Source organism: Hypomesus transpacificus, chromosome 8 (genome assembly GCF_021917145.1).
Source record: "Hypomesus transpacificus isolate Combined female chromosome 8, fHypTra1, whole genome shotgun sequence".
NCBI lineage: Eukaryota > Metazoa > Chordata > Actinopteri > Osmeriformes > Osmeridae > Hypomesus > Hypomesus transpacificus.
Window position 1 is genome coordinate 9,785,189 of NC_061067.1, and position 25,920 is coordinate 9,811,108.

At 47.2% G+C, this 25,920-nt stretch overlaps 1 protein-coding gene across 2 annotated transcripts; it reads left to right on the forward strand.

Annotated features, from left to right (window-relative positions):
• Positions 1 to 179: 179 nt before the first annotated feature.
• LOC124470190 (phospholipid phosphatase-related protein type 5-like) lies at positions 180 to 25,031 on the forward strand. Of its 2 annotated transcripts, XM_047023960.1 has the most exons (6): positions 180 to 599; positions 7,869 to 8,001; positions 11,481 to 11,731; positions 16,894 to 17,070; positions 21,236 to 21,373; positions 24,650 to 25,031. In XM_047023960.1, the coding sequence occupies exons 1-6, from the start codon at positions 369 to 371 to the stop codon at positions 24,677 to 24,679; spliced, it is 960 nt and encodes a 319-aa protein (XP_046879916.1). In that variant the 5' UTR covers positions 180 to 368; the 3' UTR covers positions 24,680 to 25,031. The 2 variants fall into 2 exon arrangements, with proteins under 2 accessions (XP_046879916.1, XP_046879915.1); XM_047023959.1 differs by lacking the exon at positions 24,650 to 25,031 and having other exon boundaries at positions 21,236 to 21,588.
• The last annotated feature ends 889 nt before the right edge of the window (positions 25,032 to 25,920 follow it).

The window sequence follows — 25,920 nt, forward strand, 5'->3', positions numbered from 1 at the left end:
TAAGTTATCTGTCCATCACATGCCCCGGCGGCCAATAGCGACTGCACGAACGTAGTTAGTCGCTACTCGCCAACATAAGCTATACCCGGACGCGTCGCACACACCGACGCGCGCACTCTGTCCCCTCCCCACGTTTCCATTTCTGGCTCGTTTATTGCAGCTCGAGTGTCGGAGGAGAGGAGTGCCATGACAGAGAGAGGCTCCTCGCGCATTACCACCGAGCCATGCGCTTTAACGAGCATTAGTACCGGGAGAGATGAGGGACTGAAAGGAGCTATGGCTCGGCAGCGTTAGGGAGTGAGGGTTGAAGGAATACAGTGGAGACAGCGGCGGCGGGTCTCCCTATCCTCAGCGAAGCGGATTGATAGATGTTCATTCCTCAAACCTTTTCGAACATGCTTTATTTTCAGCTGGTGATCATGGCGGGGACTGTCATGCTGGCATACTACTTCGAGTACACGGACACATTCAACGTGCACGTCCAAGGGTTTTTCTGCTATGACAATGCCTACACGAAGCCCTACCTCGGACCGGAGGAGACCAGCGTGATACCGCCGGTTATACTATACGCGGTGGTGGCAGGGGTCCCGACATTAGTGGTGAGTTTGTACGGAATATTGCTTGACCCGTGAGGTTGGAGTAGACCGCCAGTGTTCCTTATCAATAAACTGTAAACTGTGGTCGATTGCTGAATGTGTTGAAATTGTTTAATTAGCCTGACAATTAAATGGTGATTGGAACCAGACTGGCAAAAATCAATCAATGCAAAAACAGTGCCCTTAGAATTTAAAGTGCTCCGGCCGTTGCTGCAATTGATTCCTCTCTAATATTGCCATAGCAATCAATTACCAGAACCACATGTAACTTGGATTCACACTGTCGGTTCAGCTCATTGCAATTTTGAGAGTAGAGCGAATGAGGAGAGATTGTAAACGTCTGTGTGTGTGTGTGCACGCGCGCGTGTCTTTTCAAACCACTGCCAAAATAGTGATGCTAGACGTAAAGCGATTACTTACAGATTGAACCACATATTAAAACGTACTCCCTCTAGTTCACCATGGCGGGACTGTCTTTGATGGAAGTCTTCTTTTCGGAGCAGGGGTCCCTTTTTGATGTATTATATTATTAACTGTGGGACGTTCTCATTTGAGCTGTCTACTGGCCAAGCATCCAGTCTGTAGCCTACATAGAGAGAAATACAGGCAAACTGTTATGCCTTCACATGACAGAACAGTCAATGACAGAATGTGAATCGATGGCAGCTCTAGTCTGTTTTTTGTGTGTTTTTTTACTGACTGTCTACCTCGCAGATAACCCAGAGCACCAGTCTAGCACCTCCTAAACAAAGAGCAGCACCTACATACAGCCCACACAATCCTGCCATACATGCATTCACATGATCCCTCGCTGGATAAAAAGATACTGCAGACTGTGAAACAGGGATGATATTTAATAGATCAGGTATAAGAAGTGCATGATCTCAGTGGAACTGGTATCAAGGCCAGGTCTGGTGCACTGTGTTAGTCTGTGGAGCTAAAGCCTGGAGGGGTGGGGGGGTTAAAACACAGTGAGTCCTCAGGCAGCAGGCAGTGTCACTCATCATGAAACGCTACCAAAGAATCCCGCTGTTTCTGCACAAAAAAGTGTGTGTTAGATTTAGATGCATATTCACATCGGCTTGTGATTGACAGAGTGAATTCAGGGGAGTGTTTCCCTCGAGTCAGAAGTGTTCTGTGTTCTGGTAGCTCAGAACTTGGGATCCAGACATGAAAGCAGATGCCAGACTATATAGATTTGATGTATAGTTCTGTTAGAAGCTTTTTGCTAGTTTGTCCCTGCAGGTATGAAAGCTGGAGATCAATTGTGTTGTGTCTGCCCTTGCCGATCATGTCATTTGGTTCTCTTGGGGCATGTGTCGACAAAATAACTTTGTGAAAGTGAAGGTGGTGTGCTTGTTTGAACAAAGTGTGAGCTGCAAGGTCATGATTCCACCTTGCAAATCATAAATATGGATTTATTGACTTGCATGAAAAAAATATATATTAAAGTACAAGATGTACTATGCATTTCTATATGTATACTTGTTCTGGATTAATTGTTGTTTCATGTCAGAATTACAGTGTAGCTGTCTGAATTGTGTGAAGCTTTCAGATAGGACATCCAGAAGGGTCACAACAGACGGTTGATTTAGTATACATTCTTTTGCATGTCAGACTTTTGACTGACAAACTCAATTTTACAGAATTGGATGTGGGACTCTTATCAGAACTTGACAGCAATGCAGTTTTTGTCCAAGTATAGACTTGAAAACTATGTTTTCTATCGACTTACGGGAGACAACCCTGAAAGAGAGTATTGATTTTTGTGGTTAAACATGGCTACATTTTCCCAACAAAGTGGCCTCTTTTTTCACCTGCTGAAAGTGTCTGAGAGATGGATGATAATCTGATCGGTGCACATTAAATTCCATCCAGTCTATTTGAAAACCACTGGCTGCCACTTTACCACTCTCTATCTTCCTTGTTCTCTCTTTTTTCTCTTTTTCTCTCCCTCGTTTTCTCTTTTTGTCATTCTCTCTTTTCTCTCTCTCTTTTTCTCTCTTTTTCTCTCTTTTTCTCTCTTTTTCTCTCTTTTTCTCTCTCTCTCTCTCTCTCTCTCTCTCTCTCTCTCTCTCTCTCTCTCTCTCTGTCTGGAATGTGCTGAACAGAGATTATATTTATAGATTATATACTTATAACTCTAGTCAGAATATGAGTCTGATTACTCTCCGTTGGGCTGTGAGTATGGGGCGTGTTTCAACCGAACTTGTAAAACAAATGCCTCTTCGCTAAATTGGATAGACCTACAACCAATCAGAGCAACGTAATATGTTGTTAGTTGAAAACAAATTCAACCTATGCGCTCTTTTGTGACGTGGTTGATTACGTTACTGTTGATCATCTGTCCATCATCGTATTAAGCCCGCCCTGACAATTTCATTGGTCCGAACAGCTCCGGTTCGGGTATAGTTTTTTCGCAACCGAGCTAGCTCCAGACCTAACTTCCGAACACATTTTTTTGTGGGCGGGGCTAAGTTGGGCTGGCAGCCAGGCTACAGGTTTACTAGACACGTTATTGTAAAACAAAACTCACAGACAACACATTAGAGCACCATATACAGTAACAACACACAGTACAGCTAACTTACATTTTTTTTATAAGATTTGAGCTTCCACAGCACTAGCAAATATTTGTATTAGGGGTGTAACAATATATCGTGGAACAATATATCGCAATACAAAGATTTTACAATATGTATTGTACAGTTACGGCAATATTTTTTACAATAGGACGTCCGTTTGATCCTGTTGGTTGAGCTACCAGCGCGCGACCTACTCTGCACCTGCATCATGAGTGCATTTATTCCATTCACAGAATTAGCTTGAACTGAAAATTATTGAAAATGTTTCATGTTTTGGAAATAAATCTGTTAATTGAATTTCAATTTTATTTGAAAATGTTCTTCAAAATATCGTGATACATATTGTATCGTACATCCAGCATCGTGATACGTATTGTATCGTGAGCTGAGGGTATCGTTACACCCCTAATATTCATGCATATGTAACCCAGTAACAGACAGCCTGCAAAATGACCCCTTTTTCAAGATGTTCAAGACTGACAACTCTATGAACGCATTTATCTTGTCCATTTGCTGCTTAATGGTGAGATGTAGGCCCGCAATGTAAACCACATTGTGTGGTGAATGCTCCCTGTGTTTTGGATTAGAGCATTGTTTGGATCATCTACCAGCATTCCCCTGTTAAAGGCTTATCGTGTGTAATAGCTGTCTGGTGATAAACTTTACACAGGATTAGAGATGTGAAAACTGGTGTTTGTGTAGTGTGTGCATGCCTGTGGTTGTTTGTGTGTGTGTGTGTGTGTCTGTCTGCTGTGGATTACAAATGGTAAACACACAGACAGACAGATGCGCACACACACATAAAAACACATACTGCCTCTGTTCAAGCAGGTAGACTCAGTGGGGAATGTGAGATCAGAATGATTGAGTTATATTGCACACCACTGTCAATTGATCAAGTCTAAAGGAGCAGAATCCAATAGAAGACTTCTTTCCTCAGAGCGGGCGGTGGATTCCAGTGGATGACTGCATGGATGTTGTGGCCACCGTGGAGAGACACAGAGTGCTCCTCTACAGCTGGGCTTTAGGCTTTTAATGCTTTGCTCGTGTCTTAACACACCAAGCTGAAAGACTCTATGAATAATGTACAGTAAAGGCTGTGTACGCTAATTCCTTGGGTACGATTGCTGTCGGCACACATTGAAAACCACGCGCCAAAAAAACGGCTTCCTCAACCGAATGGTGGTAATTCTGTCCCATTAAGGTGAGAATGCTATTGCGGGAGCAATTACCATTGACACCTTCAAGGGGAAGGTTACAATTAGACATTCTGTGTTGGCGCCCCATCCGAATGAGACGGAGGGGGTAGATTTAGTCCACGTGTGAACAGGGCTATTCAGCGTGATAACCCATCGTTTCATGACATCGCGTGGTCGGAAACGAATCAGCCAGTTGTTAGTTACTGCACTTGTAATTAGTCATTACCTGAACGTGGTAGCCTATGTAATTATGCATCGCAAAACCCGACTTGTTTCCATTTTCAGCCCAGTCAGTAGTAGTTCTGCTTCAGTTTCTCACCAGCTTGTGAGGTTGGGCGGTAGTTTTAATAACTCAAACCACTCAATCACGACCACAATCATTTATTTATGATTCGCGCATGCAAATGGCCATCTTCTTGTTTTTACGTTCTTCAATGATTAGCATTCGGCAGCATCCAACTGTGAAAAGCTTTCCGAGATAATAGGTCATGCCAGTGACGGTAGTAGTGTGCTTAAAAAGTCGTGAGGGAGACGCCTACAGGAGTCAAGCAAGCAGAGGCTCCCAACAGTAGCCTGTGGCTAGCTGGCCAGTCCAATTTCCCAAGGATTAGAATTCTGAAAAGGATTATTTGACGCTCCAAGCAGAGTCTTCCTAATATGCCCAGTACTAGAGTCTGGTCCTGCCCTTTCCAAATGATTACAGCCTATGCAATCACATTTGAGTGGAGTTATACCACAGGTTGATGTTCTCTGTGGCCTGGGATCTGCATTGGTCACACACACACACACACATGCATGCTTGCACACACACACGCGCATCCATGGTTGATAAAAGCAGGCAGACAAGTGAGGTCGTCGCCTAACACAGAGCTATGAGAAAGAGAACAGTAGAGACACTGTCTATAGTCATCCTGAGTCTCCTGGCAGCAGGCCAGCAGAACAACACGTTTGGTCAAGGATTCTGTCAACAACGGGACCTACGTCGATATGTCTTGATCTGGACCTAAAGCAGACTTGTGGCAGGTCTATTGTCTCCACTCCTGCAGAGGCAGAGGCAGGTCCAGACAGACTGGGCTCACATCATTCCTGCTGGGTGACATCAGCAGAAATCGAAAATGCTAAGTTAGCATAGAGCCTTAAAACATCCCAATGATGTCAATCTTAGCAGAGGCACCACTTAGGGCCACTCATCCATAGAGTGTTTGTTTATGTGTGTGTGTGTGTGGGGAGATTGTGAGGCCCGGTCCTATGTCGTTAGTTGCACTTCCCTCGGACGCCTCGTCCGCTCTAAAGACCTCTGTGAGTAGCGGGAGAGCCAAGCGTTGCTCACGCGGGGGCTTCAGTCGTGAGATCTGTCGACAAACGATGGCCTCTCGAACATGAATGGGAGAAGAGGACGCCACGGCAGCTACAGAGCGCTGTGTCAAAATAAACCCTCCTCAAGATGAAGGGTTTTCCACTTGGCCTGAGCTTAAAACGTGACCCTGGATCGCTCGCGGGGAGATAATGGACATTGTCACCATGACACCGTGATTGGTCGTCTGGCTCCCTTCGCACCAAATGCCATATTTCACCGGACCGATACACATTAATGCCGTTGCAGTAAATCCTCCCTTTTGTTCGACCCTTCGGCTTGCATTAAATACTCTGCCGTACTGAATGCGTGGCCTGCCTTTAATCCAGTCTTTTCGCCTTCAAAATGATCCTGCTCATAGTAATGCATATTTGATACAGATTTTTCTAATCTGCTTACTGACCTTTCCTGTCACTCTCGCACCCAAGGAAGCGTGTCACAGCCAGACGTTCACAGCACAGAAGTATTAACGATGAGGGTCAAACCAAGCTTTTATGCATTGCACAGATGTAGCCTTGTGTGTGTGTGTGTGTGTCTTCCTTCTTGGTTTATTGTGTGTGTGTGTTAGTCTATAGACTCTGGTTAATGAAGCCTTGGCTACTGTATGATGGATTTGGGACACTTTATTGCTTTTGTAAAGAATCAGGCCTTGTGCCAAGGGGGTCCATTGTTCTTTCTGGGGGTTGATACATTCAGCCAGGTGAGACCAGGTGACCCTGAATCACTCACAATCTCTCGGTCTCCACAGACACCACCCTGACTAGCCTCCTAGAAATCTATCATACACCCCAATGACGTAACGGCTAAATTCAAGCCGCGTTGGTGTCTTACAATGTCTGCTGTATCTACAGTATGCTGCTGTGCATCTTAATGAAGGGATCTACGCTACAATTCACCCCCCCCCCCCCGAGGATGTCTTTTGAAGTGAACATGAAACACTGAAAAGAGAAAGTTGTTCACTATTTTTGCTGAGGTGGGATTGGCTTCATCTGTGTAACCTAGATTCTGGGTCTGTGGGCCCCTGCAATGCCCTGAGATATCCTTCAGCCCTCTACTAGAGCCATACGAGAGGGAGAGAGGAGGAGAAGAGGGAAGAGGCTTTTTATCATACATGTCCTGTAGCCTCAGCTGGGCCCCTAAAGAACGGAACTTGACGTTTCTCATATCTTCCTCTTCTCGTAGCTCCTCTCTCTCTCTCTCTCTCTCTCTCTCTCTCTCTCTCTCTCTCTCTCTCTCTCTCTCTCTCTCTCTCTCTCTCTCTCTCTCTCTCTCTCTCTCTCTCCCTCTCTGAGTGTCTCTATCTCCCGCTCTCTCCAGCCCTTTCTCTGTCTTTCCCTCTCTCTCTTTCTCTATGTCTTCCTCTCTCTGTCCGCTCCCCCCCCCCTCTCTCTCTACATCTTACCCTCTCCCATCTCCACCAGTGTTAAATAAATTACCAAGGCAGAACCTGTGTGCTGAGGAGCCGGCGTGTTCCGTTCCTGGTCTGCGGCTTAGAGCCCACAGCCTACCCCAGTCCAGACACAGCTCAGAACACGCTCATCTGGGTGGTCAGTGGAGGGGAAACGGACGTGCTCCAGAAGGTTGGAGGGTCCAAATCCCCGCAGAGACGCTTCTAGTTTAAGTCTGAGGTCCACACTCAGCTGGGATGGGACCTAAACTGCCTTAACCAGGGGGAATGGAAGGCTACGGACACCTTGTTATGCCTTTAAACATCCTGAGATGTTTATATTCACATCCGAATGTTTAATGTCCTCTTTGAAAGGAATCAAAGTGGCTTCCGTGTTACTGTGTTTCTCACTGATGTACCGTAAGTGTCCCTGACAAGGTGTTTTCATTACCATGCGAACCATTCAGCACTACGGTCAGTCTCGGGCTGCAGAGAACACGTCCGCTTCAGAGAGAACACAAACCAAGTTCCTCCATTAGAAAAGAAATGGGAAATATCTGGGCCAACTAGTGCATCTTAGATAGGACTATTCAGGAGGACTAATCTTTATGGATACATTTTTTTATTTGTCCTTTTCCTTCTCTTTTCTTTCTCTCTCTCTCTCTGTCTCTCTCTCTCTCTCTGTCTCTCTTTCTTTCTCTCTCTTTCTCTCTCTCTGCCCCCCCCCCCCCCCCTCTCTCTTTCCAGATCACTGTGACCGAGACCGTGCTGTTTCTGGTGCAGTACACGTCCAAGGAGTTCGACCGCTCGGAGAAGACCGTGCAGACGGGAGACTGCTGCTACCTCAACCCTCTGGTCCGACGCACCTTCCGCTTCCTCGGTACGTCCCCCTTGACCCACGTGACTGGGGTCATCCCGTTCCCCAGGACAACGGACGTTGTCCGTCCCCACATGTAGAAGGTTCTAATGGTCAGATACCAACGTCCAGAGTATTCGTATCCCCCCCCCCCCCCTGCGTGGGCAATACGTGCGAGGTCTCTATGGAGTGTGGAGCGTGCCCTCCCAGACCTCGCACGTGCTTCATCCCAGAGACGTAAGCTATGGTTTATCACCCATTAGCCCCGTATGTTCCCTGTCATCCTTTGTTCAGCGACAAAGCTCTCTGGGCCCTAATGGCACCTACGTAGACCCGATTACCCCCTCCCCCCCTCAGAGCCACGACGAGAGGGCGCTAAGCTGGAGGATTTAGCACCTTGATCCCCAGGAGTCAACCCGCCCCCGCCTTCACCATCCCCCAACCGCTCCCACCCCAACCCCGCCGTTCACACATTCAACGGCCGCCATTCGCGCTCAGGAACCCTGTTGATGTCGCGGCTGTAGTAGGCTCGCCGCTTGCTGCTCGACCTTGAGACTCCATGCGCGCACACACACACACACACACCTCTGCCCCTCCACTCGTCCTGCCGGTGCTCCAGCGGGTGGGTCGACTTGGCAGTGACGTGGTCTTCCCATTCAACTGAACCATCGCAGAGGGAAATATTTGATTCGCTCGTTGGTGTTCCTTAATCATCATGGTTGTGTTGACAGACTCAGTGGTCGCTAACCTGCCCACCAGTGCTAGTGGGAAATAGAGTTTGCCACAGGAGAGGATCAGTGGTACAGGGATTTCAAGACATTAGCCATTGATTAGAGTCAGTGGGATTAGCTGACTTTTCACCTTGGACCAAGGAGCATGACTCGGGCACACTGCAAGTCTGTTAGTATGTTAGACCACACACACGCAGATGCAATTACATACATGTCATGTTCACTTTGGCTGTGTTGTGAATTTAAACCCTCAAAGTAACGGAAGATTCCGTTTGTTTGAGGGGCCTTTCTCTGCTTCACAGCCACCCGTCTCCTGGTCCTGGATTTGAAGACAGTTGCTTTAACACGCACTCCTGAGTAAGGTGGTTAACTACAAGTGGTACAAAGAAATTCTCCGAGAGATAAAAGGCATGGCGGAGAGTGAGAGAGTGCTGTTTATGAGCTGGCTTCTTAAAGGTTGAAAGAGAAGCATTGAAGTGCACTTGTTGGAAGCCTCCTTCAAGTCACAATATTTACAAAAAGGAAATGATTTCACGTGCATGTATCTTGAAAGTTATGACAGTCTCGGGCTTCCTCTCCTTTGAATAGGCGTGTATGTCAATCATTTGAGCTATATTTGCTTTGGTTATTTTTCAGCAGTTCCAAATGGAAAGGGACATTGGGTCCTTACAGCGAATGGAAGTTTTAGCTCTGTTCTGGTCCCAGTTCTAAACATTTGACTTATCCAATCATGATTCTAACCTCATTGATCAGATTACAAATGGGGGCATGACAGGCACACACACACACACATACACACACACATACACACACACACACCAGCCCTATGAGATCTACTGCAGGACACACAGGGCAACATGTTTTTTCGTTACCTTAGAGTGATTCTGCTGTGAGATCCCAGTCTCTTCCTATCACAGTCAGAATGAGTATCCTGCTCGCTCCTATATCTGTGTGAGCTTATTCTGCCCTTGGGTCTACCAGCATTCATGCTTGTGTGTGTGTGTGTGTGTGTGTCCCCAAGTTCAACCCTGAAGACCAGTTCTAAAGAGGGAATAATCCACAGCACACCTGTCTGGTCAGTGTGTGCATGTGTGTGTGTGTGTGTCCTCAAGCTCAACCCTAGAGACCAGTCCTTTTGTAAGACTAATCCACAGCATCCCTGTCTGGTCTGTGTGTGTGTGTGTGTGTGTGTGTGTATGTGTGCATCATTGCTACTACACCTTTGATCCAGTGCCAGAGCTTCTCTCTTTCTGTAGTCAAATGCAGAGTAGACCCAGTCAGCATTCAAATTATCAAGGCCACCCTGGCTGCCCCAGCACACACACACACAGACACACAGACACACAGACAGACAGACAGACAGACAGACAGACAGACAGACAGACAGACAGACAGACAGACAGACAGACAGACAGAAACACACACATTCCCCAGATGACACAAGAAATGTGATCAATGCTCATTGAAAGAGATAGCCTTTGAAGTTCCTCTGATGATTCTTAACCAGGGCTAATTGAATTACATTTGTATGCCCAAGTAAAACATTCCACTCCCCTCAGGCCGGAGCGGATACTCTCTAGCCAGAACCATCCTACTCTAGAATCACCATTCTAACCAAGAACCACCATTCTAACCTAGAACCACCCTACTAACCAATAACCACTCATCTCACCTCAAACCACCAACCTAGCCTAGAACCACCAACCTAACCTAGGACCATCAACCTAACCTAGAACCTTCAACCTAGCCGAGAAACCATCAACCCAGCCTAGAACCACCAACCTATCACAGAACCTCCGACTCTAGAGCCACCAGCACAGTTTCTCACAGCATCGTCCAGGGTATTTTGGTCAGCCCAGTGGGATGTGGACGCTCGTGCCAGAGACTTGTTGTGTGACTCACTCTTGACAGAATGCGTTTGACGGCCGTTAAAACATAACCGACAGCGGCCTCTGGCTCACCCCAGTTTTTCGTTTTTTTTTTTAGGCAGGAATAATAAAAGAAGACGCACTGGTTTGGAAAGTGACATTTTAAGACAAGGAGGGGGGGATGTAAAACACGGACACACACAGACATACACACACAGACACACAAGTGCATATCCATACAGGCTGCCTGTAACAGCGCCTTGGTTCCTATTTTTGTGAATGTCTCTCAGCCAAATGCTCTTCAAAGCCAGAGCCATATTAGGATGCAGGGACACAAACTCTTGACAGTGATTGCAAAAGCTCCCATTGTTGCTCCAACAAATAATGTGTTCTGGCTGTCCTGTGTGTGTGTGTGCGTTTGTGTGTGTGTGTGTGTGTGTGTGTCTGCCAAAGGCTTGTTTGGAGATTTAGTGTGACAAGGCCAGACCTCCTCAGGGGAAAGCAATCATTTTTGATAAGGCCTCTCTATCACAACACCGCGACAAGTGTGTGTGTGTGCTCTTGTCTGCGCTTTTGTAAACTTATGGAGACGGATACACCTATCTTCTGGAGGCCTATTACATGTGTGTGTGTGTGGTGTGTGTGTGGTGTGTGTGTGTGGGTGGCTAACCACAACTTGGGTATAAGCTCTGACTTCCCCCCTCCCCTCCAGCTTCCTTCCCCAAGCCTCTAAGCTGAGGCTTCCCCGAAGCTTGATCCAGCCTATCAGCGGCGAACGAAACGCAATTCAGCTCGCGCTCGGGCAGCAGAATTCGACGGCCCGAACGCACGCAAACTCTCCCTCCCTCTCCAGCGCATTCCGCGGGACTCCCTACTAATGCTGGCCCCCCGCCCTCCCCCTCAGGTGTTTACACGTTCGGCTTGTTCACCGTGGACATCTTTGTCAACGCGGGCCAGGTGGTGACGGGGAACCTGGCGCCCTACTTCCTGACGGTGTGCAAGCCCAACTACACGGCGCTGGGCTGCCAGCAGGCGCTGCGCTACATCAGCCACCAGGAGGCGTGCACGGGGGACAAGGAGGACATCCTGCGCGCCCGCAAGACCTTCCCCTCCAAAGAGGCGGCGCTCAGCGTGTACGCGGCGCTCTACCTGGCGGTGAGTGATGATGGTGGTGGTGGTGATGGTGGTGATGGTGGTGGTGGTGATTATGATGTTGATAGTGGTGGTGATAATGATGTTGATAGTGGTTGTGGTGGTGATGATGGTGGTGTTGGTGGTGAGTGATGATGGTGATGGTGGTGGTGATGATGGTGGTGATAGTGGTGGTGATAATGATGTTGATAGTGGTTGTGGTGGTGATGATAATGATGTTGATAGTGGTGATGATGGTGATGGAAATGATGGTGATGATAGTCAGGTTCAGGGTTGTTTGTTTGTGCTCGACGGTAGATTTGGTTTGGGGCAGGACAAGGTGTCTGTCACGACGCACATTTTAGAGACAAAGGAGACAGTAGACACAGACAGGCACCATAAAAGTCGTATCTAATCGTGGAAGCCATGGCGACAGCAACGAGAATGGCTCGTGACCTCAATTGATGAGGACAACAATGGTGGGGATATTGACGATGATGGTGACGGTAATGATGATGATGATGATGGGGGAGTATCCGGACTCCGGAGGTACGTGATGGTTAGGTCTAGTCCTCCAGCTGGTGCTAATAGTTTCTCTAATTCGACGTTACGCGGAGTCTATTCAATCCATCCTTCATTCCTCATGCAGATAATCCCCATCCCTCCCCTGTTAGTCTTGCCGTGTTTGCGCCGATGTGTTCTCCCTCCCTGAATCCGACATGCGAGCAAATCATCGTCCCCGAGTCCCCCCGTGCTCTGCTATTGGACGATGCTCATCCGCCTGGCCCCTCGGTAGGGATGACATCACTACCGGGCGCTTTGGAAATGCAGATCTTCAGGCAAGCTGAGACCCAAACACAGCAACCGAGGCGGTTTTCAGCTCTCTCATTAGCATTTCCCTCCAGCCAGCTCCATCAGCCTGCACACACACTGCAGGCAGTCAGTCAGGCCTGAGAGATGTGCTGCAGCCAGGTAGCTAGCCAGCCCTCGGGTCTATGCTGTCAAGTCCACTGCACCTCTGAGACCGATTGTAATGTGTGTGTGTTTGTGCGTGCGTGTGAGTTTGTCTGTGTGTGTGTGTGAGTTTGTCTGTGTGTGTGCGCAAAAGTGCTGTAGAATCTCTTTTATTCCACTCTTGTTCATTTTTTGCCTGTTTGTCTAAACAGTCTTGGCTGATTCGGGGGGATTTCTCTTCTTGGTTTTCGTGAGCAAAGCTTTAGCCAAAACCCGTCTGTTTGGCTGGCTGTAGATGTGATAAATAGGTTAATGTAGCATTACAAATCCTCCTCCTCCTCCTGCTCGTCTAATAAGCCTGCTACTTTATTTTAAGATTATCCAGATGATTCGCAACCCTTCCTGAAAAGCTTGATAGTTGTATGATTCAAAGCTGAGATAAGCTCAAGTGAGATCATTCTGTTTTTACGAATGTGTTTTTTGTCACAAGCTGTTTGCACTTGTTGCAGAAGCAGATGTTAGTTAAAAACATGGTTAGGCAGAAAACACCTTTCCGCCATACACGTGCTGCCAATTTCAATGAACAGTCCACATAAATCGAGTTCTTACTTCGTTTATCAAGCAATGAGTCATTGGGGCCTCGAGTGTGACTTTGTCTCGTCTCTCTGTCTACCACAATTTAGCGCTCAAATCAATTTAGGGTTTACGGAATAGGATTAAGTGACATATCCATCTTTCTCTGAGAGAAAATATCTTTAAAATCAATTTGTGAGAGTCTATGTCGTTAATGCCGACCTCTTCTCTCCCTCTCTGAAGTGACCCCCCCTGGTGGAACACTCGTCTGTTAGGAACACGGAGGGCACAGCCAGATTCAGACAGGCCGATGGCTCTCCTGAGGTACTTTTGGGCGTATCTCAGATGTTCCTTTTCCTTCTGGTCCTCTGTCCTTGCCTCCTCCTTCTCCTCAGCAAGTTGAAAGAGAAGGTTTAGGGGGTGTTCCGGGGAAAGCAAAGAGGAGGACTCAAGAAATATCTCGAACACGTGAATATTTCCTCCTCAGGTCCCCACAGTTTACAGCTTAGTCAGATGTTATTATCGGCGTCTGCTTAAAGTTTATTCAACAATTTCTCTAAGGAGAGAGACAGTTAGCCTAGAACAGAAAATGCATTTAGGCTAAGTGACCTCCGTTTCCCCTCCCGTGTCTCTGCGGTTCATCTCCTAAATCCTCTATCAGCGGCTAACTGTAGGCTAATGGCTGTCGTTATGCGTATACTTGGGAACCATTCCCCCACAGTCCACACAGCAGATTGGCTATGTGAGTTAATCTAGGTCAGTTAGCTGAGCCATTTTTTAGCGGCTAGCAGTGTGCTGAAGCAGCATTGATATGGCTCTGTCAATAACACAGTGGACGAAACAAAGTTTCCCTTGGTTCATCACACATGATTACTGAACCCCTTCCACTACTTTCTCAAAGAGACATTTGGAAAGATGTATGCATTCGTTTTGAACCTGGGTCATGTTGTCACCAGACTTTGTCTTCCTCTCGACATGGAATCTTTTGGGTTTGGTTTGGAGGCTTCCGACGTCATTCTGCCAGCTCGGTTAGCTGAACCACCTCTGCTACACTCTGCTCCAGTGCAGCTTTTTTATGGATCGCTTGACTGAAGGGTTGTCTTCTCTGCAGCGCTGTTTGACTTTCTAAATTAAGGGGGAGAGGAAAGCGTCCTGGGCGACGTCATCAGAACTTCTGCGGGGACAGAGATTGATGTTGAAGATAGCGTTGATAAAGGTCCCTGGCGCTACTTCTTGGTGTTCAGCAGATTGGATTTATAGTGTCACTGGCTCATTTCACTGACGAGCCTTGATATAGGGACACTGCAAACGTCGTCTAATGCCTGACGTTAAGTAGAAAATGTGGACTATAGCCTCTAGCCATCTGTGAAACGCTCTTCTGTAAGGCTATTAAATGCTCGGAATCAAGTTCAGCCACTTTTGGTAGATTGCAAGGCACTTTTTGGGAGATGGTTTGGGGGTGGAGGGTGGGGGATGGGGGGTTGGATGTTCATCCAAGTGTAAAACGGATAGATTTTTGACAACTCACAACTTGCTGCCCCGAGAAGGACTAGGAGGGTTGCCCTTGACCTGAAAAGGGAACATTTGACACATACCCATGGACACACTCGTAAACACCCGTTCTCACAGGCACGCACACAGATTCTCGAGGCGTGCGTCCGGTGAGGTGAATCATCGACCGAATGATGGAAGAGACCATTCCAAAAGGTAAGGTTAATGAGTGGGACGGTGAGAGAGGTAGTTGTGGAACAGACCACTTGCTGCAGGCCACACGGGAGTTAAAGGATGGCGGGTGAAGGTCAAACGAAGACCAATCTATATTTTATATTTCAGCTAAATGTTTGAAACAGATCCTTCCATCGTGCTAACAGGTGCAGAGGCAGAGACCGGTGGAATTGATCATGCCTTGTTATCCTTATTAAAGCTTCCATGAGAATAAATGGGTCATTAGCCATGATGGTTCACTATATCAATTTATAATACCTTTGAATGAGAGTCATTCTGCAGGCCCAAAGAAAATCTATATGGAATGCCTTCCCATGGTCTGTACCAGGAAAAGGTTTTAGCTGAATAGTCTGTGAGTTTGGGGGTTTAAAGATGTATAAACATTGCAATCCTCCTGGAACACATGGCCCGAGATGAAGAGAGAGAGAGAGAGAGAGAGAGAGGGAGAGAGGGAGAGAGGGAGAGAGGGAGGGAGGGAGGGAGGGAGGGAGGGAGGGAGGGAGGGAGAGAGGGAGGGAGGGAGGGAGGGAGAGAGGGAGAGAGGGAGAGAGGGAGAGAGGGAGAGAGGGAACAAATAAAATCTGTTTATGCCCCCAGAGGAGAAAGAAAATTGGGTCAGGGTGCAGCCGACCTTTGAGTTCATAACAGTAACAACCTTTTGCGGGAGAGAGAGAGAGAGAGAGAGAGAGAGAGAGCTCGAAAAGGAGAGAGAGAGAGAGAGAGGGGGATGAGAGACAGAGAGAAAGAAAGCGAGAGAGACAGGGGAAGGCGAGGTGGAGCAGAGAAAAGAGCCAAACAGGCAAATAATCGGAAGATGGATAGGGATGTGAGAGAACATGTCCTTAGAGGAGGTGCTCGGTTCTAATGAAAAATACAATTATCTCCTTCAAGTCCTTCTACTGCGGTGACAAGAGGGATTCGTTACAAGGCCTGGCCTCCAGACGAGGCACAACAAAACGCTCCATCACGCTTCCCTGTCCTCTGTGAAGGTTTCTGTCCCTTAACTGGCACAAAGTTGCATGCTTCACTTCTCTCCCCCGTTAATTGAGCTTTGGATGCAATTTATGATGAAGCGAGATGGAGCCAAAATGGATGACTTGAGGCCAGTCTATGGGCCTGGTGAGGGATCGTTTCCTCCGTTTTCCAATTGTATGCTCAACATTTGGTGGTTTCGGATGCAGAATGTGCGCGTCGCTTGCCTCTGTTGGAACCGAGGAAGAAGGAGCTGGGTTTAGGAGCCTGTGTTTGTCATTGTGAGGGTTCGTCTGGGCCCTACTTGCAAAGCTGGTCTATCTCTGTCCCCTGTACCTGGGTCTCAGCTGGTGTGTGTGTGTGTCCATCTGTCTGTATGTGTGTGTGTGTGTGTCTCAGCTGGCTGGAGGATCAGGGTGCTTCAGGGTGTTCCTCCCTGCTTCTTTCACCTTGGCTGGCTGCATTAGGACCGAGGCGAGGCCAGCTGGGGGTCTCTCTCTCTTTCTCTCGGTCTCTCTCGCCGTGCTTCATTATGTTTCTCTATCGCTATCTTCATTTCTCTCTCTCTCTCTCCCTCCCGCTCTGTCTTTGTCGCTTTTTCGGTCTCTCTCGACATTATTTCCCACTTTCCTTTCTGTCAGCTTAGCACAGTATATCTCTTGATACATTGATGTCTCTCTCTCTTTCTCTTTCTTTCTTTCAGACTCGGACAACAACAGTTTCAGCCTCAGGCCGAGAGAGCAGCTTCCCTGCTAAAGTGAAGTAGGAATGATAACTAAAGTGGTGCCTTCTCTCTCTCTCTCTCTCTCTCTCTCTCTCTCTCTCTCTCTCTCTCGGTCTCTCTCTCGGTCTCTCTCTCTCTCGCATGCTCTCTCTCGCATGCTCGCTCTCTCTCTCTCTCTCTCTCTCTCTCTCTCTCTCGGTCTCTCGCATGCTCTCTCTCTCTCTCTCTATCTCTGCAGATGTACATAACGTGTACTGTGCGAGCCAAGGGGACTCGCCTGGCCAAACCCGTCCTGTCCCTGGGTCTCATGTGTCTGGCCTTCCTCACGGGCCTCAACAGGGTGGCCGAGTACCGGAACCACTGGTCTGATGTCATCGCCGGTTTCATCATCGGAGTGTCAATAGCTGCCTTTCTGGTGAGAGAACGGATGTTATAGTGTGCTGGCTGGCGGGCTGGTTGACTGGCTGACTGGCTGGCGGGCTGGTTGACTGGCGAGCTCATTTTCTGTATCCGTCCTGTATCTCTCTGTCTTTACACACTTTACATCTACAGCGTCTTTGTCGATCTTTCCCTTTCTCTCTCTCTCTCTCTCTCTCTCTCTCTCTCTCTCTCTCTCTCTCTCTCTCTCTCTCTCTCTCTCTCTCTCTCTCTCTCTCTCTCTCTCTTCTCTCTCTCTCTCTCTCTCTCTCTCTCTCTCTCTCTGTCCTCTCTCTCTCTGTCCTCTCTACCTCTCAGTGTCTCTGTGCCACATATTGACGTGCAGTGTCAATGATAGCAGCCAACAGAAGACACTCCAGATAGCCTCCTCCATCGGCTCTCAGGCTGCGTGAGCCTAATGGACACTTTAACAGGAAGACATAAACCCGAGAGCTCTCTTAATTGGCTAACACTGATAATGGCGGTAGCTACAACCCATAACCATCTCTTGTTCTGAGTGGACGGCTAGAGGGTGCCTGAGCGTGGCGGACTAGTCTTCTAATGAATGGACGTGATGTCCATAAGTACATTCAGTGGAGCCTCGGCGCGTGTATTCTCAGAAACCACCGAAGAAGAGCTGACGGGTTTTTCCGTAGCGCGTTCCGTGCGGATACACTCGATGTGGGCGGCCATGAAACATACATAATCATGTCATTTTACAGTCTCGGGCACACTCGTGTATGCAAAGAGACACACGCATACCTTCATGTCTGCCGAATTGCTCGGAGCATCAAATCCCGGTTTGTCAGGGCCCGATTCAGTTTCTTTCTTATTCTCCTGCACCTTTTTGGCCCGGGTCCATTTTCTCTCCAGCTCCTGCCCTGCTTAGCCCCCCCCCCCTCCTTTACCAGGGTATCATCCTATGGAACTGCTGCAAGGCCAATTGTGTCTTTCAAGCCGCCAATCCTCATAAAGGAGACTCTCTTCTCAGCCTGAATCCATCACGGACAGGAGGCAAAGCCGAGCTTGCAGACATTCTCGCACACTGTTGGAGATTAGAGGGCTGTGTGTGTGTGTTTGTGTGTGTGTGTGTGAGAGAGGGAGGGCTTGACAGAGATGGAAATGTGGCAAGGCTGATAATGCATCATGAAAAAGGCACCATTGTTGTGACAAAACTCACAAATGCAAACGCACACAAACACACACAGTGCCAACAGCGTTCACACTGGGGCCTGAAGCTCTGCTGTCGCCCAACAGTTTGCTTCTTCTCCCCGGAAGTAACCAGGCCAGTGCCTGAGCTAAGTATCCCAGTGCAGGTTCGTCATGTTGGCCTTTGAGAGCAGCCTCACCCCCTTGGGGGTTCCAGATGTCTGGATCATATCATCCATGGTTCTGCTCATACAGGGACACCAGCCACTGGCCCACGGTTTTGCCATGCTCTACCTCTGGGTCTCAACACCAACCATCTCTTCCTACCATTGTTCCTATCAGTTACTCTTTTGACAGATGTGCAAATTCCTTCCAACAAACACGCCTACAAAGAAACAAATGGAACTACACAGTACTGAACAAAGTGACCCAGTCCCTGTGGGGTGTTGTGTGCGTGTATGTTTTGTATATATAATATGTACATGGTACATGTGATGTGGGTCCCGCTTTCATATGCCAGGTGGACGTCTCCCAGCGCTATGCAGATGGAACAAACAGTGATCGAGCAGGCCCAGTCCCCTGGGCCATATGCCTGTTCCTCTCCATTTTTTGTAAGGATAGGCGCGCTCTACTTCCAAAATAAAGGCGATTTAGGGTGCAAGTGAAAAAGACTATGAACTTCAAGTAGAAAAAGCCGCACTCTCATTGCTCATTTTGACCCGTTTATTCACAGACGCGTTTCGGCCGAAGCCATCGTCAGTGTGTCAATTCTCTCAATTCCCTTCAGCCTGCCTGCTATTTTAGACGAATCTGTGTGGACAGCATGTTGTCTTTCATGCGTGTGCCGTGCCCATCGTGCGAAACACGCCGATCGTGCCGCTGCTCGCGGTTCCCCTCGGCGCGCACATGCATGTGGGCCGAGCGCCGCGACAGAGACGCTGATGAGAGCCCCCCCACTCGGATGAGGCGCGATGCCCTGGATGAAGGAGATGGATTGGCATCCAGGGAGATGGAGTTATCTGTGCCCTCCCTCCCCCCTCGACCTCATGTCTCTTCTCCTCTGCTTTCTTCTCTTCTTCTCTCCATCCCCCATATCAGGGACTGTGGATAACAGGATCTATAGAAGAGAGAGTGGTATGTGTCCGTCTCTATAGAGATGGCTCCATTAGAGCCAGCCCCGGTCCAACCACCGGAGTGCTATTAGCGATTTCGCCGTCTCGAAATACCTGAAACGGCATCCTAGTTTGTACACCTGGTCATTGTCAGCAAGGAGGAGATGTGCTGCCCTCATGAATCCCCTCTCTAGGGTCAGCCCCATTAGCTTTAGAAATCCCATTCAGGGACAATGAGGACAGGGTCACAATACAATCCTGTCATATTAAACACTGGATTTCCAGGAAGGGTTTTACCAAAGCTTTTGTGGACATTGATATAAAATGATTTAAGTAGTCTAATCTCCAATTAAATAACAATACAAAATTATCATTGATACAAAATTGTTTATGATAAAATAAACAATGTATTCAATAAACTGAGTTTCTATATTATTTTTAACAAAGGTTTTTTTTATTTATTAACTTTTTTACTTAACTTTTTTTACTTACACATGTTTAGGATATTTAATCTGTTCAATTTATTCTGAATGTGCTTGGTTAACAGTGCGCGGAAGCAAAGTGGGATTTGCTCAGGCTATTGACGCTGCACTAAATGGACAAGTTTGACCAAACTACCAAACCAACTTTGTTGATTTGCTGAACATGTCAGGACAGCAGTTTGGTTGATGGGCATATGATGAGGTTATGGCTTGTCTAATGAGCCATGGACCAGTTGTGTTGACCAGTGATCATGAGGCCAGATTAAACAATGAATGTAGGGCAGAACTTCGATTAGATGTGTTACACTTTACTGCTCCAGAAAAAGCTGACTCATTTTGGCTTCACGGAAGCCTTGGTACACAGCTAAATAAACACATAACAGGAGACACTGCAGGGAATTTTATGAATGGTACTATCGAAGCACTCTCAAGCATTTACATCCTATTCCAGGACCCACTTACGTACATTTTCACTCTTCGCACATTCCAGCATCGGCCTGCGACATCACCAACTGTCAACAAAGTCAGGCCACCATCTCACTGGGAGTGAATCGTTGTCGCCAAACTCCCAGCTCTGCAGGAGCAGCCTTACTTGTCCCAGTTATCTTGGAGTGTATGCACGTCCTGAAAGCAAGATCATGTATCAGGAGCAATAAGCCGTGACTCTAGCCCCCGTAAAAGGGCTTTGGCAAAAGTGAATTGCGTAACAGAATGGTTTCTGTGGCAGAAAGAAAAGAGGAGAGAGAGGGCTGCTAATTTACGACAACAAAGAGGCTCGGATATGTATTATATCCTGCTGTACCGCAGGGCAAAGGGATGCAGCTTAGCGGAAAGAGGGAGGAAGGGAGGGAGGGGGTGGCCGTGGGCATACACATCGTACACACACGCTCACGCATACTCGGCCACACAAACGTCCCCTCTCTCCTCGCCTCTCTCTCTCTGCTCCTGCAACCCCTCTCTCCCCCTGTGGCCTGTTGACTCTAACTTTAGATTGATCACCTCTTGTTGAACTTCTTCCGTTCTGGTCCCGTATTAGGAAGTCTCATCACGCCCCAGTGCTACCACCTCCATTCGGAGAGCTCCAGAACACGGCATACGCACGCCGTTCACCGCCATCTCCGCCTCAGACATCGCGCACACACCCATTGCATCTGTCCGTTTGACTGTACTCAGCAGTGCCCGCGTACACGTAAACACACAGACAGATGATAGTGATTCCTTTTAGCCCGCTAAGCCACGCCACCCCATTGCGAGTGAGGGAAAACAGTTGTCCTTTCTTGCACATTGTGCATCACTGCTCGGCGATTGTGTTTCGTATAGATACGGCCGAAGCACGCATGCATGCGCCCACACACACACCCCCACACACACACTCTCTCTCCCCGGTCTCTGTCTAATGACCTCCCCTGCTGTGTTCTAGGTGGTGTGTGTGGTGCATAACTTCAAAGGGAAGCTGTTGCTGAATGAAGACCCCCCACAGGAGAGCACGGCCAACCCTGCCATGATGAACATGCCTGGTAGAGTAGAAAGCCCCCTGGAGAAATACATCGCCTCACAGGTATGCCCGCCCTCCTGTCGACCCAGCACACTGGAAAAGGCTGCTTTGGTTTGAATCCTTCTGCTAGGATTCTGCTTGTGGAAGGAAGTTAGTTGGGGTTCTGGGTTGATATCGTTTGAGACAACCGGCTGAATGGAGAGAGAGAGTTGAACAAACACCCCACAATATAAACACGACCAGTTCAGGCACACAGCAGTGCTAGCAAATGTCTCTATGAGGCATAATGGTCAGAGGACAGAATTTAAAGTAAAAAGGGAAAAGCTGATATAAAACATAGAGCCAACATGTTTGGTATTCAGTTATTCAATACTACATCATAGACACGAGATGATCAGAACAGAATATAGGTCACAGTAGGAAAACATAAGAATGAATTACAAGACACATGAACAAATCATATTTATATACAGTATATACACATTATTTTATGACATTATATCCCAGATGTTCTATGGCACAAACAACATGTGTTAATATGCGATCATGTTTAAAGGAATGGAGGAAGATGCAGTAATTCCTGTACTCTGGTAATGAGCAGTGTGAGGTACTTACTCTCCAACATTGCACATGCACACGCAACCCACACACACACACACATCTTTACAGGAGACAGACGACGAGGAGCCTCAGTCCATCACCGAGTACATCCTGAGCTTTCTCCGTAGCTTGTGGGTTTGGCTACAGGAACGGTTCAAGCGGCTGAACATGACAAGGCAATTCAACGTATGCGCCTGTGTGTGTGTTTTCGGAGCCTGCGAATGCTCTGGACCGCTGTCAGAGGGAGAGGCCACACGGAAACAGACCAGTCGGTCAGAGTTGACCAATCAAATATCCAACATGTTCAGATTTAACATGGAGCACATGTTATTTTTGTGCCACGTTTGACGGTCCAGAGTGTTTTGAGCTCACAAAGTTGGCTTTGAAGTGATTTTCTTCTGTTTTCACTTTTAAACTTTGGAGCAGTTCACACATACTGGCCTTGTTTTCCTTTCCTTTTTGATTAAAAAACGAAAAAAAAAGATCACTTCTAAAGAGTTGACTGTCTTTTTTCACGCTTGAAAAAGTCACACTTGTAGAAGTCAAACGGTGTTGATTGAATTCACAACCTACCAAACTCAATTTTAGGTGTCACAAAGAGCAGAAATAGCTTACCGGCAATGGCACCTTCTGTGGCAAATTGCTGTTCTAAAAATAACCCCTATAGACATGTGAAAAGCAGACAGCACAGATGCCAAAGCAATACATGCGTGAATCACAAAAAGAAAACATGAATTCCTTCATTTCAGATGTTCTTGCTCTGACATCAGAGTTGTGCAGCACCAATCATACTCAGATAAACATCAACTCACCCAACCCGCCGAATGCAGCTTAAGAAGTTGTAATTGAAAAGTATCCATTCATCAAGTACGTCAAACAAACAAGTGAAAATCATTTCATCTCAGATTGCTTTGCAGATTTACATGGAGGGAAGATTGAAAAGTTGACGTTCACGTTAAAAACAAAACTGAAATCACTTTCGTGGTTTGATTTAGGGTTACGGCTGGCTATGTTGAAATGCCTGAGGGGAAATTCGTCTGATGTCAAAGATATTTCCTCCAATAAAAATGCAAATGTTCTCCGTTTCAAACTTCACCGTTTCAAGGAACCGAGAGATCTCGATCTTCTTACATTTGTCTTCTTGCTTCACACAACTCCTTTACACGAAGCCATATGTTTGATGCTCTCTGCGTCTCAACGTGTGTGTGTGTGTGTGTGTGTGCGTGCAAGTGTGTGTCTGAGCATGTGTGTGCTCACAGGTAGCCAATATACTTTGTCTTGTACCTTGTTATATTTCACTCTGGGTTTCTCAATGACCCACACCCACATTTAAAGGTGGCGGGTGCATTTGGATGGAAGCCAGTGTGAACACACAGGATCCAATGAACCAGGGTGCTCCTGTCTAATAGACCCTCAATGACTTTCTCCTCAGGAAACACTGAATCTACCTTTTGTCTCTCTCTCTCCATCTCCCTCTCTCTCCCCCTTCTCTGTCTCGCTCTCTCCCCCTTACTCTTACTGTGGATACTTCTCCTCTTATCAGCCACAGCCACAGTATTGACCTGGGGAGGTCTCACTTTATTATTTCCCTCGAGTGGGTAGGAGAGTCAGGTGCCCTTGGCCATTAGTTCTCCACAGGCACATACTTGTCAGCCCGGCATACTAAAACAAATGATAACAGCGCTCTTAATAAACAGCTTCCGATGCAGGTGTCTATATGTGTTTGTGTGAGCGCCCGACGTCATCGCGTGGTGCTTTATCTTCCCTGTGCTGGACGTATGCAGCAATACCTGACTGCGTGTGTACGTGTACGTGACCGAGCCTCGTTTGCTTTCAGATGTGGGGAGCCGACAGGGGTTATATGGCTGTTGAAGCAGATTTCCAAGGTACTGTAGCGTCCAGCTACAGTTCATTCTCTCAATCGGCCCCCAGAACACCCCCCCTAACTGCCCCACCTACAACTGCTGTGCATGGCTCCTGCCCCACCACCCTCCCCTCACTCTGACCCATCCTGCGTTCAAATGGATTATTCCAACCCGCCCCCCCATCCCACGGCAGAATAGGCTGTTCTGTATCCAGGTCTCTGCTTTTGCCCCCCTTCCGGAAACACAGGAGTGCTAAAAAAAAAAAAAATGCACGGCACTCAAATCTGTACGTCCACCCTCTTCTCCTCACTTGTTTCCCCCTGCTGCACTGTCAATCCTTCTCTTTCTGTCTCTGGGAACCCAACCCCCCCCCACATCCTCTCTCTCTCTGTACTGCTCTCCCCCGCTACCACTAGACCCTCTCCCCCTCTGGACACTCGGAGCTACGGGGGAAGTGTCTATCTTAGTGTGCCACATTAGAGAGATACCTCCATGCTGAGGACATGTTTACTGCCTGTGCCTGCGTTGGAGACAGGAGAAACATGGGCCAGCAACACCTGCTTCTCGGCGTGTTGAGCGCATCTCCTCTCCTCAGCTTTTAGCTTCTTAGCTTCTTAGCTTGTTTCATTTGGTGCCTTTCTTTATCAATGACCTACAAATGCTTAACCAACACAAACACTTGATCAATATGGCTAACTGACTCACCGTCAACTCATCGTAACCATTTTGCTTGACTACTTTCGATTTAAATTTGAACATTTTGACAGTTGGTTTGGAAGTTGAAGCATTTGTGGATCCTACAGTTGGAACGTCACCTATAAGATTGTTTCACTGCCAGTTGTCTGATTTCCTTTTTGTCTCCTCTTCTCTGTAGAACCACATCGCCTTCGCTGAGGTCACATGACCTTGAGTCGGCTGTGTGGCAGACCCATTGGACATCGACACTCTTCACGGTCCAGTCGCGGTAGAGAAAGTCGAATGCTAGCTCATCCCGTCTGTCCATCTGTCTCGTCCGCGTTGCTCGTCCGTCCAGTTCCTGTGTCCCTCCCCACGGCTGCTGTCCTGTAGAAAACCACGTCCTGTCCACTTGGGGACAAAGGCTTGCACTTCCTGGATTTTACAGCACTTTCTTTTCCGACCTGATGTTATTGAATTTATGTCTACAAAAAAGAAGCTTGAAATGTTAAATACTGATGTTTAGCACACACCAACAGATATGTTGTAAAGATTAGAAGGCATTGGCTGGAGAAAGAGATCCCAACTCCTTATTGGTTAAAACTTCAGGTCACACTTTAGAGTGTTTGTTATAAGGGATAGTTCATAGATAATGAGGCCCTTATAAGATGCTTATTAACATGAATAAAGATTATATGTGTTAATAATATTAGTGAGGCTTAGGGTAATCAAGAGATGGGAAATGTTAATAGTTAATAAGGTCCCTATAAGATGCTTATCAACATTTGTGTTAAGAAGACTTACTAACTTACGAAGGCATTATTACCTATTAACTAATATTTATTACAATCACCTAAATCTAAAGTGTTACCAATCTTAGTTATTCTGCTTTATGTTTCACTTTATATATTGTACATTGTGTGTCCTTTTAACTAGAATCATCCAAACAACTGGGAAAGAAAGTGCATTTTATTGTTTGTGATATACTTTGTATTAATGCTGAATATATATATTCAGGTACATTAAAAAGGGTAATGTGACCATATTCAGGTAGATGCCATTTAACTCCTAGATTGACAGATTGATGCTATTCTTGTATTGGGGTCCAGGAGGGTTTAGTTGCATGTGTGTGCGAGCTAAAGCCTTGAGCCAGCCAATGGAACCCAATATCCTCCTGCTATGTGCGTCTGTCTGCCACAGTCACAAATCCGTGAAGGGTGGATAAGCTGCACAAGACAATCACCATCTCTCTTTCTCTCTGTCTCTCTCTGTCTCTCTCTCTCTCTCTTTATCCTTTCTTCCCTTTTCCCTCTCCCCAACTATATTTCCCATTCCCCCTCTCTATATCTGTCTTCAGGTGACCCGTGGGTAATAACTGTGGCTAGAGATGTAAATATGGTGTTTGTTCAGCAGGTCTTCACAGTCGTGTTGTGGAAAATAGACACCGGGGCCAGGAGTGAATGCTTCCCA

Bases quoted from the DNA above. Each gene is read 5' to 3' on its own strand.
- LOC124470190 (XM_047023959.1), top strand. From the start codon at position 369: ATGTTCATTCCTCAAACCTTTTCGAACATGCTTTATTTTCAGCTGGTG. The intron at 8,002-11,480 runs GTACGTCCCCCT...CCTCCCCCTCAG, and splicing joins ACGCACCTTCCGCTTCCTCG to GTGTTTACACGTTCGGCTTG. The intron at 17,071-21,235 runs GTGAGAGAACGG...GCTGTGTTCTAG, and splicing joins TGTCAATAGCTGCCTTTCTG to GTGGTGTGTGTGGTGCATAA.